This window comes from Atractosteus spatula, chromosome 4 (genome assembly GCF_055471065.1).
Source record: "Atractosteus spatula isolate fAtrSpa1 chromosome 4, fAtrSpa1.hap1, whole genome shotgun sequence".
NCBI classification, from domain to species: Eukaryota; Metazoa; Chordata; class Actinopteri; order Semionotiformes; family Lepisosteidae; genus Atractosteus; species Atractosteus spatula.
Window position 1 is genome coordinate 33,552,891 of NC_142709.1, and position 13,188 is coordinate 33,566,078.

A 13,188-nucleotide genomic window follows, 5' to 3' on the forward strand; every position below is an offset into this window, starting at 1 on the left:
CACCATTTCTCACTCCAGCACCACAACTTCAAAGGGCTTGTGTTGTCGCCGAATCAAATGGAGCTGCTTTTAAACCTTTTTTACAACATGCCCACTTTCCTATATGCTGTCTGTATATACTGCCTCTTCTGGAAAGCCCCTGTGGGTAAAAGCTGTACAAAACAAAGCAAAATAAAGGCCGAGTTAAAAAAAGTAAATCTTCTTTCAAACAATACACAGCCGTGTGTTAGAGACAACTTTTTACAGCACCTGGTTATGTTTTCCTTTGTCCTCCTGTTCCTTTAAGTCTGTCAGGTCTTCACGTTCGTTTTCAGTGAAAAACTGATTTAATGGCGCCAGAGCTCCCACATACTAGAGCAACTTTGTGCATCTACTGCCTCTGAAACCTGCCATCGGTTTCACAGTGGACTCTGGATCCTTTCAGTCCCTTCGGAATGCTCTGCCAGCCAGCGTGATGGGCGAGAACGCGGCAGACTTGAGGCATGAAGCAGGGGATCGCTGCAGAGAGGAGATCAGCCATCTCTCTCTTTGATGCAACTAATCGTCATGACTTTAGCCAGTACAGCAAAATTAGCCTTGTGTGAACTCTCAGTCCTGGACTGAGAGTTCAGTCCTGGACGAAGCAGAGCTCTTGAAAATAACACTGTGGAGCACAACGCGGCAAATCGTTGAGATGTTCGGGGGGACAAGGCTAACTACAAGATTACGTGCGAAGCTAATCACAGCTCAGCAGATCAACGAGGAGGAACAAAGATGTGTGCAAGTGTGTCAAAGAGCGTGCAGGCAGCAGAGAACTCTTAGTGCTACAAAGCGCAGTGCTCGTTCTGTGTGGAGCTCCAGACCATCACCTGGGCGCTACGCGGGACTCGCACCAAGGGCAGGTGGCAGGACGCGCCCCTTTCGACAAGGGGCGGCCGCCGGAAGGACCAGGAGGCTGCGGTTCGGCGCCCGCACTGCCGGTTCACCGGGGCCTCCGTTCCAGCGCGTGCTGGGACAGACTTCCACTACAGGTCGGACCGTCCCGTGCACAGAACCAGGCGGTAACGTGTCCCACGGGCCCTACGGTCAACGCAAAGACGGCATCTGCGATCCCGTCAGGAGGAAGGGAGGCGGAGTGGGCAGAAATCGCTCTGGAAACGGCAGGGAAGGCAGGACCGATGCCCCTTCCAGGATGATGCACTCCGGACGACTTCCTCCGTGTGATGATCAGATCACTTTATTGGCCATAGGATTCCTCTGCCGGCCGCGGGATACGAACCGGCAACCTTCCAGCCACAGGCGCAGATCCTTAGCCACAGAGCCTCTGCACGCAGGAGCAGGAGCGGTTCTGGGGCTCCAAAAGTACCGCCATGGGCGAAGGCCAACGACAGGCCAGGCCTGCCACGTGTTCCTGTTCTTCATCTTGAACCGACAAAAATAAAGGAAGAGTCTGGATCGACCGACACGACGTCCTGAGTAACACGCTGCTCTGTCCTCTGCGGGAGCTCTGAGGCCCCCTTATCTGAAACGGGAGTCGGCTCAGGGGGGTATCTGGCATAATCGCAGCTGCACAGGGATACAGTGCATACACAGCAAGGCACTTCCGAAAGAAGCAGTTCAAGTAGGGAAATGCGTCTGCATGCGTAGGCTGCAAAGGAACAAGGAAAAGGTTTATGCTGAAAAGAGAAGAAAGGAAACACAATGTGGGACCTTCTTCGGGTGTGATTGCTGCATAGAGGAGATCACACCCGAAGAAGGCTCCACAGCCGAAACGTTGCGTTTCCTTTCTTCTCTTTTCAGCATAGAATAATCCTATTACTCGCTCGCTTCCGAAAGAATGTGTTCATCAGAAGAGAGGAAAGAGGAGCCATTCAGCTCATCTGGCCTGTCTGGAAGCGAGTAGTTAATTGATCACAGGACACTTCTTGAAAGAGAACATTCTGTGGAACGTGGGGACAGTTTTCTGCTCTCATTCAAATCCACTGTTTTGAAGCACTTTCTGGGGTTTTTGTTTCAAACTGTTTGTCATGGGGTCCAGCTTTACTTGAGGGGCCCCAGGCTCAGCTCTGGTTTTTGCTAATCAAGTGCATAACTATGGTAACTCGGACCAGGCTCTGAGACGCTTTCTCAGTGTCGCTATTAAAGTGAACACTTGGGAGTAATCAACTGTGAACGAATGGAGGAAACGTCCTCCTTGCATCTAAACTGAGAAAGGAAAGAGGTTAATTGCTTAATTGGCCGCTCCGGTCAGCATAAACACCAAAGGACACAGGAGCCCTGAAGGAACCGAGTCGGAAAAACCCAGCTTTGTATCCTTAATAAAAAAATCTTTTAATACAAAAATCCCCTCAGACACCACAGTCATAAATTCTGAAACAAAAACTATTTTTGTGTCGACTGCCCCTTTTCAGAAACCCCAGCCATCACTTCGATGGGAGAGGCAGCAGGGAGCTCACTCAGAATCTACAGTAAGAGAATAAGGGGGGTGTGCCCTTTATACACAACACCCCAAAGTTTGAGAGACACCTCCTATGTGAAGAACGCTTGTTGGAGAAAAAATTATTGATCAAGGTGGACAGTTTATTGATATATATATATAAAAGGGTTTACAGAAAGAACATTTCATTTTCCATTATTCACGTTAGCTTTACTTGACATGACAGGTAAACATTGTTGAGCCATAACCTACCACAAATAATGTGAAGTTTAGGATTTCTTACCACAAATGTACGTACAATAAGAAAACAAAGTTAACGGCACATCATATTTACTACGTCGCAAAACTGTCAAACGATGGCTTCAAAAACAAAACACTACTAAATATGGAAAACGCAGACTCATTGTTCGGGTGAACTCGTCATTCCACTCCGACTAATAAACACCGTGAGTCCTACAACTGCCTCGTCCTGAAACCTGCACTTGCAGACCCCGGAGCAGTGGGTTACTTGACTGTAATACAGCACTTCCGCCCGCCCGGTGAGCCCCTTCATCGCCGCTGAGGTGGGAGCTGCGCGGATCGCTCGGACATGCCCGGGTCTGCCCGCGGACTGTCAAAACGGGGGCAACGCCGGGATAAATTTCGGAGGGCGCAGGGGTCATGCCGCTTATACACACAGGAAGGGCATTACGGTTTAATAGGAGGCAACATCCCCCCCCCGTCAGGGGGCTCCAACTACAGCAGCTCAGGGGCACCGGACTCTAACGTGAGAGCCCTCCGCTCCCCGCTACAGATCGGCGGGCGCACACCTTGCCGCCCCGGCCAGAGACCCGGCGGCAGCGCGGCCGGCAGCGACCTGGCGTTAACGCCTGTGTTGTGTCTGCTCGCCCCGTCCCATGTGATTCAGCTGGTGGGTGGGACAGTCTGACCCAGGCCGGCCTAAAAAAACAGGAGAAGGAGTTGGGGGGTGCGTACAACCCCAGGCAAGGCAGGCAGTCTGCAGGCTCGGTCGGGCAAGTCCCGGCGACCAGGAACAGCCCCGCGGAGAGGAGAGGACGCGTCAGCCGCGGCTCCCGCGCATCGGCCTCTCGCGCCGAGCGAGACGGGTGCCCCGAGCGCACGCCAGGCGGAAGGCACGCGATCGCACGAAAGCTCGCAATCCGGCGCGCGCGGCTCGCGGCTCGGGTTTATAGGGAATCCGTCCTCACCTCTCCTCTACAGCGAGCTTCTCATTCCTGCGCCTGTGCAGGCCGGCCTCTCCCTTTCCCCTCGCCCGTTCCTCCTGCCTCTTCTGCTCCGTCTTTTGTCCTCTGCTTCGCCCCTCTCTCCCACTTGCACTCGTGGCTCTTCAGTCAGACAAGCGAGTCCCCCCCGATCGCCCTTCTCTCTCTCCCCATTTCCAGCAGCCTTCTCTCGCCGTCTGTCTCTCTCACTCTCCCCGGCTCCTCCTCCTATTTGCCTGCCGCCGCGGACCCTCCTCCTGCCGGGGTCACCACCGAGAGATGCGCCGCCGGCGGCCGGTCTCGCAGCGCCCCCTGGCGCCGGGATTGCTCGCCTGCACTGACGCAGCGCGTCGGGCGAGCGGCTCCCGCCTCGTCTAGCGAGCGAGAACCCCCCCTCTCACACGCTCTCAGACTCGCACAGGGATTCATTGACTGGCTCGTCGGCTGCTGCTGGCAGACTGTCGCCCGAGTACACCCCCCTCCCCCCGCTGCGAGTCTGGTTAACACGCTGCAGCAGGAGGAAAAAATATCCCTTGGCATGATTTATTAATTCAAGCGGCGTGATTAAAACGCTGGGGCAACAGGCGCCAAGACCGTGTTATTTTTTTTAAACGAATAACACCGTGCCCAAGCCAGCCCGAGTCCTCTGTCTCAAAACAAGACTTCATTCAGTGACTGAAGCGCACCTGCGGTTGTGTGTACCTGAGGGGCGCTCCACAGCCTGCTTTCATTCAAACATGGCGAAGTGCTATTTCACAATACGAAGGACCCCTTCGTTTAATGTGGCTGACGGAACAAGGGTGAAGATCACTTCCACACCGCGCCACCTGTGCAGCAGTGAGCCGCGCTGCCTCAAAACTGACGCGACCCCACAGAGGAACGGCCGCCCCTCTGCGGGGCACGAGCGAAGTTCCGTGTGCCCCCCGATATCAATGCCCAGCTCACGTCACAACCTCAACACGCGTGACGGGGAGGCTTAACCTGACAGATTTAGAGCAAGATTTGTGCTGCAACAGAATTACCGTAAATATCGGTGTATTTTACAATTGAATTTGAATTAATGGGGCGCTACCGTTTCATCGGACACTTAATCGCGCTCCTGTCTTTTTCGTAGGGTTATTTCTGAACCCATACGAGAACGCAGGACGATTAACCATCCATATTTTTTTCATTGTGAAAAAATCCGTATTTTAGTCGCGCGTATTCATCTAAAAGGAAAGTGGATAGGATTAAATAATAATCACAACGTACAAAGATAAGAGTTCATATGTTCAAAACGTTTAACTTTGTCGTTTTATAAAAACCCAGGAATAGAATCAAAAACATTTAATGACTTAGATGAAAAACCACTGCACACCACCACCAACAATAACACTATTTAATAATTGCTACTTCAATGCAGTGCCTATCAGGGACATCTGGAAATAGGGCGGTACAAAGCGTGTGCTTCAGCCTTGCCTGGCAACAAGCTCCCAGCGGCGGATATCGGCCCTGCGGGTACCTGCAGAGCTCCGGGTCCCGCCGGACTCGCGGGAAACAAGTGGGGTGCACGGGGCGCCGCGCGAGCTGCTCCCCAAGTTCGTCCCGACTCTCACGACTCTCTTCGGCGTCAGTCCCCTCCGGAGCCGCGACCTCGAAGAGCTCCGTGTTTTGTAGAATTCGGCATCGATGCGGGAGTTTGTGAACGCTTTGCGCCACTTCCAGACATTTGTTCGTCGATATTGCTAGTTAGGCAAGCTAGTTGCGTAATCTTTCGGGGGGGGGGGGGGCTCTACTGGCTTTCAGATATATTTCCAAAACTATCTAAAGTAAAATAACACTTTGCTGTAATCCGTGAACTGGATAACATGCATTTAATACTTCACTACATACAGATTTAAAACAGTTGTATGTTCTTTTTAGATGAAGATTGAAACGAAATTACCGCGCCATCATAGGGATGCATTTTAAACATGAAACTTTGTTTCTTTCAACTTAACGGGGTGTTTGGCTATTGCGCCATCTTGTGTTGGAGATGTTGAATTTCACAAATCCATTTCCTCACTATCTGTTGTGTTCATCTCACGGGCACGTATCTCGTGTTGTAGCTCAGTTTAGCTTAGGGTCTGTCAACCTTGGTACTTTTAGTCCACTGCGAGTCTTTACTCCAAAGAATCTTCGATTGGCGAAGTCTTTTCATTGCCCCAGTACTGATATGGAAAGAAAGCCCCAGGGCTATTCCTTATATTCTAGACTGAATGAAACACCTGCAGCTCTTTCCTTGCAGACGTCACCTCAGGAGTGTCCGAGTGGGCCCAGTGTCTTCTTGATTCCAGTGGGTCCCAGTGTGTTGAGATCCACTTATTGATTCTAGTGGATCCCAGTGTTCTGAGATCTACTTTTTGATTCCAGTGGATCTGTGTTTTGAGATCTACTTTTGGATTCCAGTGGATCTCAGTGTTTTGAGATCTACTTTTTATTCCAGTGGATCTGTGTTTTGAGACCCACTTTTGGATTCCAGCGGATCCCGGTGTTTTGAGATCCTCCCGAGCTCAGCTACACAATTTGAAGAGGTTCGAGCAAGGAGGTGTGTCAGCTGCAGAGGAAGAAATAAATGCTAATTTTGCAGTGAGCAGTATAAGAAAAGAAGTGTTTCGGCTGATGAGCCTTCTTCAGGTGCAGAGCCTTCTCTAAACTGAATGAAAACGTACTTGTTCCCTCGTGCCCAATGCTGACACGGCTCCCTGCTCAAACCTATCTTTTCCTTTACTTGTGCCTAGACAATTTGAACACTTCTCACCAGGATCTGTTTCATAGGTAAACTCCCTTTAATGAAGCATACGAGCATTTGCAATGTCTCCCACTTTAGATAAATGTGTGGGAGAATAATTCTTAGGTAAATGAGTGACTGATTTGGAATTAAAACTCGATGATCCCATCCCAGTGAGCCAGGATAGGCTCCAGCTCCCCTCGTCCCTTCCTGGATAAAGAGGTTGAGAAATGGATGGATGGAACCAGTCTCTCACATCCGGAGTCTGACACATCTGGATAACTGGTATTACCATCTGCTCCTCCCGGTTCATTTCAGATCCTGCTGCCGGCCTCCTTTCCTCCTGTGTCATTGTCAGCAGCTTCTCTGCAAGCGCCGGCGCTGTGCTGTCACTGAATATCTGCTCCTAACCCTCCAGGTAGGACTCCGACGTGCACGCCGGCCTGTCTTCCCCGATCCAAATTCCAACCTCCTCCCCGAGAGCACCTTTCCACGGAAGGACAGCAAAGGCCTGGGATTGGCCATTGATGGCCAGAGCCCAAATTTGACTTAAAATCTGGGTCCTAAATGTAAATTTATGTTGGTAAAATGCCTGACTTTCCCAATTCGTTTCATTAAGGCGGAGGACAAAGACCCAGAACTATCCCAAATGTCCTGGCATATATTTCAGAATATATATTGGCCTGTTTCAGGCCTCACATGAATCCCTGAAACTTTGTGTTATCCATAATTAGGTGATTTTCAGTGCAATATGGATAGTAATTATTTTAACCAATGTAGTCTAGTCTTTCTGTCCCAGTACAGTCTGCTATCCAAGCTTTTGTGCTTTGGTTATATACTGTATCTAAAAGGGTTTGTCCGGATGATTTCTGAGCTAGGACACCTAGATTAAATGAACAAAGAACACAGGAGGAATGAACAGCATAACCTGTAGTGCGCCCGTACAACACCGGATGACTTGACAGACCTTTTGCAGACAGAAAGTGAGCGGTGCACTGGGCGTGTGCCGCTGGAGCAACAGCGTCTGTATCTGGAGCGGCTGTGTTTCTCTGCGGCTCTGCAGCGAGTTTATGACATCTGTCAGACCTCATGGCTCTCACCTGATTGGCCGAACCGCTCCTCTGTTGCCATGGTAGCACACGGCTTGTGATGGAGCCTGGGATGTTGCTGGCTCCCTATTGGCCGCTGAGAACAAGAGGGATTGAAGGGCTGGCGGAGAGGGTGGGAAGGGAGAGAGATAAGGGAAAGCAGAAAATAGCGAGAGAGAATGATTTTAACGCGTTTTTTTTTCCTGCACTGAAAGTTCCTTTTGCAAATCCGTTACGCAGTGGCTCACAAAGGAGAGCTCGCATTTGCAGATCAACAAGGCAGTTTAACTGTCCAAGACGTCAGAGCTGGAAGTACAGGAAGAGCCGCGGCCGATGCGGACCCTGTTCCTCTGCCTTGAGCCCTATCCCCAAACTCCCCCAGAGCTGTGCTCACCCTGCGTGAACGGGCGTGAACTGCTGTTATGTTTCGTGTGGTGGATAAAAAAAGTCATCATGCTACGGAATTTATGTAAATCGCTGCGGATGAAACAATATGTCAAACTTTTAAGTACTGTATTAGGGATACAAGCGATCCGTTTCAGTGGGTATCGGTTTCAACGCCGCGGCTGAGAAGCTCGTTCCAGACTCCCACAACCCTTCCATCTAGTTTCCACTTGTGCCGGTTCATATGCCACTGTTCATTTGACATCAGTCTGCGGTGTAGGTAGACTCTGTAAGCGCCCTTGAGGATTTTTCTATACTCATTTGAAAATTGTCCCCTTCTGTAGGCATTAGCCATAATACTAGGGCTGTCAAATCTGGCTGCTCTTGCAGTATGACTGCAAGAATGAAATGAAAGCTACCCGCTGCAGGAGACTCGAGCTCGGGAGTCAAACCTCACGTGTGTATGGGTGTATTAGCAAGGTGAATGACCTGCTGTTTCCTAAATACAGGCCTCTTTAGTGGAAAACCAAACCTTTAATTTGCCCCACTGCTTTCTCATAATGTATAATACTGAAAAAAATAAATGAAGACTAAACACGGATTTTGTGAGATAAATCATCAAGGACGCAGTGCGTAAAAAAGGCTTAAAAAGCAAGCGACTACGCGTTGTGGAACTTTACTTGTATAAACCAGAAGTACCACTAGGTGTCATTACAAACCAATCCAAAGACAACATGAAATACCATTAGAGCACTTGAAATGTGTTTAATTACAGCAGTCTGTACTGTCGCTGGAAAATAACATAAATAACATATAAAACAATATCGGCAAACGTTTGCATAGAATTGAAACATGACTGAATACAGTTTTTCACATTGCCAAAAACATTAGATTTCCAAACCCTTTTTTTGTTTTAAAAAAAGTTCCCTTGAGAAAGATTAGATTTTTGTAGTATTGCACTTTTTTCCAACGTTTTCTTTTCCTTCAGAAATGTAATCTTCAACCGTTACAACCTTAAAAAAACAACAAATTCCACTTTCCTCAATCTATACAACATTAGAATGCCTACATTTCTGCCATAAATCAACACACTGATTTTAATAAAAAGCTGCTTCTTGTCTGTCCTACCAGCCACCCTGATAAGGATATAGTGCTCCAGGCTGCTTCTGTGGCCTTGCTGAAGTGTGACAAGAGAGTGATGGTGGCGAACAGGCACTCAGACAGCAAGAGGGCTGGCGAATGAATTCACACAACATCGATGTGCTCCATCAAGACCAGGCAAACTGATCTACCCCTTCTGGAGTTAGAGAGGGGCTTTTCTGAGGCTGTCCCTGCTGAAGATCACTTGAGTCCTTCCCGTCTGTCTGCAATGTCCCTGAAGTGGTCATGGTCCACAGCCTGAGTTCTGTCTCATTTACTTCTGAAGGTGCCAGAACCCTTTGTCTCATTCTCGAGAGAGGTATTGGATAAATACCCTGGCAACAGGACGTGTTTCCTAATTTTCCAGTTTCCTAAATTTTCAAACATTAGGCAGTACAATACTAAAGAGGTTGAGGTGGATGTGGATAGAGGTAGGGTAAGATTAGGGTTATAGTCTTTAATGAACACCTACTGTAAGACATCTTCATGTGAGAATTTGAGGATACTGTATGTTAGAATTTTATTTCTTTCAGTCCAAGGATGTAGTTATTCCCCTTTAATGGGGGGGACAACATTTCTAAAGGAGATGTGTTTTCATCCTGAATCAGTGAATTGAAGATGTTTCTTGTAAGAGAGACCCATTCTTGTGCACTCCCGAATTTGGGACCTGCAGTTCTCCAGAAATGACGTTGTACAGCAGGCGACCCGACGGAGCAGGCGCTCTTTGCATTGTCTCCAGAAATGCGGCGGGTTTTTCCCTGTTTCTAGATGGATGTTGCTCTCTTGCTGAGAGCGCTGTCAGCTCCCAGGTGTTGCTGTTTGGCAACATGAGGACTTGATCACTCAGGAATCCCGAACACAGCCTCTACGAGCACTTTCACCAAAGCAGAGATTTACTAGCTATCAATAAAATCCCAAAGCAGAGTAGGATATTAAAACACACATATTTTCTTTGCTTGTCGTCTTCTTCACGGACATGTAACCACATTTACAGCGTTGAGAGGCCACCTCAATGACAACTCCTTGTCCTTCTAACCAACCTGTTTCTAACAAAGCATCAGTTCAGCGTCCCCTACTGGAACCCCTGCCTATTCTCCGTACAGAGCCCATACATACCAGACCAGCAGTAAAAACCAAAAGAAGCACATGTGGGGTTTCTTTTTTCAAAAACTGTAACATTTTCTCAACTCATGTTCTGGAAGTGTGTGTCAAAGTATAGATGGTCAAAACTAACCAGCGCCAGCTTCATTAGGCGTTTTATGAAATCTGTGCGTATCTGTGAAAGGTCCAAAGGGGTTCAGATAAGTAGTCAGTACAGCACCGGAGGAAAGAAACCTCGAGAGGCGGGCCCTCCCTGAATAATCAGAACCGTCCCGACGGCTGGCAAGATGCGCTTGGCCGGTTTCTCTCGTCTTGCCCTTGACGTGTTTTTAAAGGCCACTTGTGGGAAACGAGACGGATCCACTCCCAGCTCCCCTTCCCCTCCGTTGTTCTGCGTCATCAAGAACAGGCATCTTGGCAACAGAGAGAAGAGGAACTCGGGGAACCCAGAGGGTATTTCTACCCCGCCGAAGAACAGGGTGTCAGCGCCCCAGTGTCAGGAATGTCTCATTGCCGTCCCGTTTCGAGTCTCGAAAGGGGCGTGTGGGGACGCAGGGGCGCCTGCTAAGACTGGCGAGCGTGGAGCCGGATCCACTGCAGTCCTTGTCTGGTGTACTGCACGATGTGTGCCATGCTGCTGTGCAGTGTCAGGGGTCCGATCAGCGTGTTTAGGTAGTTAAAGAACTCTGGAAGACAGACAGGTGGTCGAATGAGCCTGTGCTAAAGAACAGACCGGGTTTCGCAACAGTTTTCACTGATGGGCTGCAAGCCCAGGGCATATAATTCCAGAAAAAAAACTAAGCTAAACTTCGGGTGAAGTTTCCCAAAACCCAAAACGAAACAGTTTGTTCGTTTTCGCCCCACACAGTGTTTTAAATTTGCCCCACACAGTGTTTTATGGGTATGACTATTAAACAGCTCTTGCAATTCAGGGCGCTGAGGTGCAGAACCCTGAATGCACAGAGGAAATAACCGCCAGCATATCAATTGGATGTGTATAGTCAGGATAGATTTGTCACCTCAAATTAAAAACCCTTAAACTGAACAGTGGTTGTTTGCTAAATAGAAGATGATGCTTAATTTTCACTAGGGCACTATTGAGGTAAATATATTGTTATACCAAAAATAATGCCATCTTAAAGATTTCCCATTTGCACTATATCTTAATTTTACTGTGCTTATTTTCTAATTACCCCCATTTGCAAATTTGCTGGCTGCCCTCTGTTGATTCATAGATCTTCCTAATTTGCTCATACTCCTTGCAAGAAGTCAGTAATGAGGATCAGCGATCCTGACCATCTGGGCAGGGCAGCCTTTGGCTGACAACAGTCATATAAATCAACAGTGCGATTCTGCTTTGTTTTTTACATGGTGGTTTGTTTCAGTTTAGAGGTAACATGTCCTGTCAGTCTGGTCCAACTGGGGCCAGTTGGCGCCTGCATTCGCACAGACAAAGTCAAGGTTAGCCTCCACTAACTGCTTTTTCACCCTCAAACAGTTCTACCTCTCAAGAGTTGTAAAATTCCAAATTGCTATAATACATATATTAAAATGAAATAAAACTCTCCTAGAACTACATTGTCGGGCTGAAGCCTTTAAACCTCTACAGTTACTGTGCCCTCAGCTCCCTCAGTCCCTTCCTGACAAATCTTTAAAGCCCCCTGCGCTCACAGCCCCAGTAGCCAGAGCTCAGCCTTGGCCCACGTGTGCACACGTCTGTCTGGGGAAAAACAGTGCTGCAGGGCTCTGACCTCTGTTCTCTTTGGCCAGGTTGTCTGCCACTTCCCAGTATTCGTAGCTGTAGAGGACGCTGTTGGTGATGTTGAGGTGGTTTGCTGCCATCTGGTGGATGCGCTGGGGGATGCTGATGAGGGAGTTGGCAGCGCTGCTGCTCTGGGAGCCCTGGGAGCCGAAGGGGGAGGGCGAGGGGGACAGTGGGGAGGGGGCGCCCACACTCCTGCTGACAGAGAACAGAGTGGGACAGCCCCTGAGCTCACTGTGCTGGTCGGCGCCGAGACGGTGGAGGCGCCTCTGCACGGCCAGCCGTGTGGGAACCGGGGTCACGCTGAAGATGGGCAGCCAGCATCTTCCCATGGTGCCCTGCGGCTGGAACAGGGTACTACAGACTTATTAGTACAAGTGTACGTCGTCCTGCTCTCCTCATTTACATGTGCGACATTTGACTGTTTTCAGTGATGCTGCGATACACCGATTTTCATTCTGCGTGTCTGTTTTAGCTTGGTTTGTTTTTGGCCTTATGGTTCCCATCTAACAGCCATTCGTAATTTGTATTGTATTGTACTGCGATCTCTCACCAGTTCCTGGGGCTGGTGACATCAACAATACGCCCCCCCTTCTTGAAATTAGGAATGATTTTGGTGTTCTGTGGTGTTAGGACTCTGCTTGTGAAATGAAAGTACACCCCTCTCCATTCTCTTCTGCTGTACTGATGTTGGACAGTTTCTTGAGAAGTCTATTAAATTAATCCACTGGATGAACAGCCTCAAAGCTGGGACAAGGGACATATTGAAATATACTGCCTTACTGAGGATAGGACTGAGCTCTGATATCCTTCCCCACACAATTCCTTACATTTATCAGTAATATTTAAATGTTTATTTAGATGTTTTTGCTGGAAGGCGATATTTAACCTTACAACCTGTCTTTGTCAGCCATGATTCATCTCTACCTATTTTGGTCACAGGATGTCTTAAGCCCTCAAAGCCGGAGTTTTACAAATATTGCCTTCCCACACACTGTACATCATTTTCCCTCTGGGCAAACATCAGGTAAACTGAAATGAATAACTTGGCTAATTAGCTCACTGTTTGACCCAGGAGGTGGTATGGTCTTGGTTTTCTTAATCATCTCTCTATGGCTGAATTCAATAAGCATTCAGTTGGAGCAAAACCAAACCAAGCGGTTTGATTTGTACTATAACCTGACAAGAGCACATAGGTCCAAAAGACACAAAACAGGCATAACAATACATTTCCAAGGATTCTTCTGAATATTCGTGAGAAACTACACAATCTCTGTCTGTCTCGGTATCTATTGATAAACATTGCCTAACAATCTGTAATATTT

General features: G+C 48.5%; 2 protein-coding genes across 3 annotated transcripts in view; both read right to left on the minus strand.

Moving 5' to 3' along the window:
• Positions 1 to 3,852, minus strand: part of rev1 (REV1 DNA directed polymerase) — a 51,927-nt gene extending 48,075 nt beyond the window's left edge. The window contains exon 1 of one of the 2 annotated variants that reach the window (XM_088914328.1): positions 3,625 to 3,852. The gene's annotated coding sequence lies outside the window, so the exon portion shown is untranslated. The remainder of the gene's footprint in view (positions 1 to 3,624) is intronic. The other variant, XM_088914329.1, reaches the window with a different exon arrangement.
• A 4,761-nt stretch (positions 3,853 to 8,613) lies between these two features.
• The window catches only part of aff3 (ALF transcription elongation factor 3), a 48,963-nt gene continuing 44,388 nt past the window's right edge, over positions 8,614 to 13,188 (minus strand). Inside the window, exons 18-19 of the mRNA XM_088912441.1 lie at positions 11,853 to 12,061; positions 8,614 to 10,787 (exon numbers count right to left, since the gene is read on the minus strand). Of these exons, the coding sequence (XP_088768567.1) occupies positions 10,666 to 10,787; positions 11,853 to 12,061 (331 nt within the window). The 3' untranslated portion in view covers positions 8,614 to 10,665. The remainder of the gene's footprint in view (positions 10,788 to 11,852; positions 12,062 to 13,188) is intronic.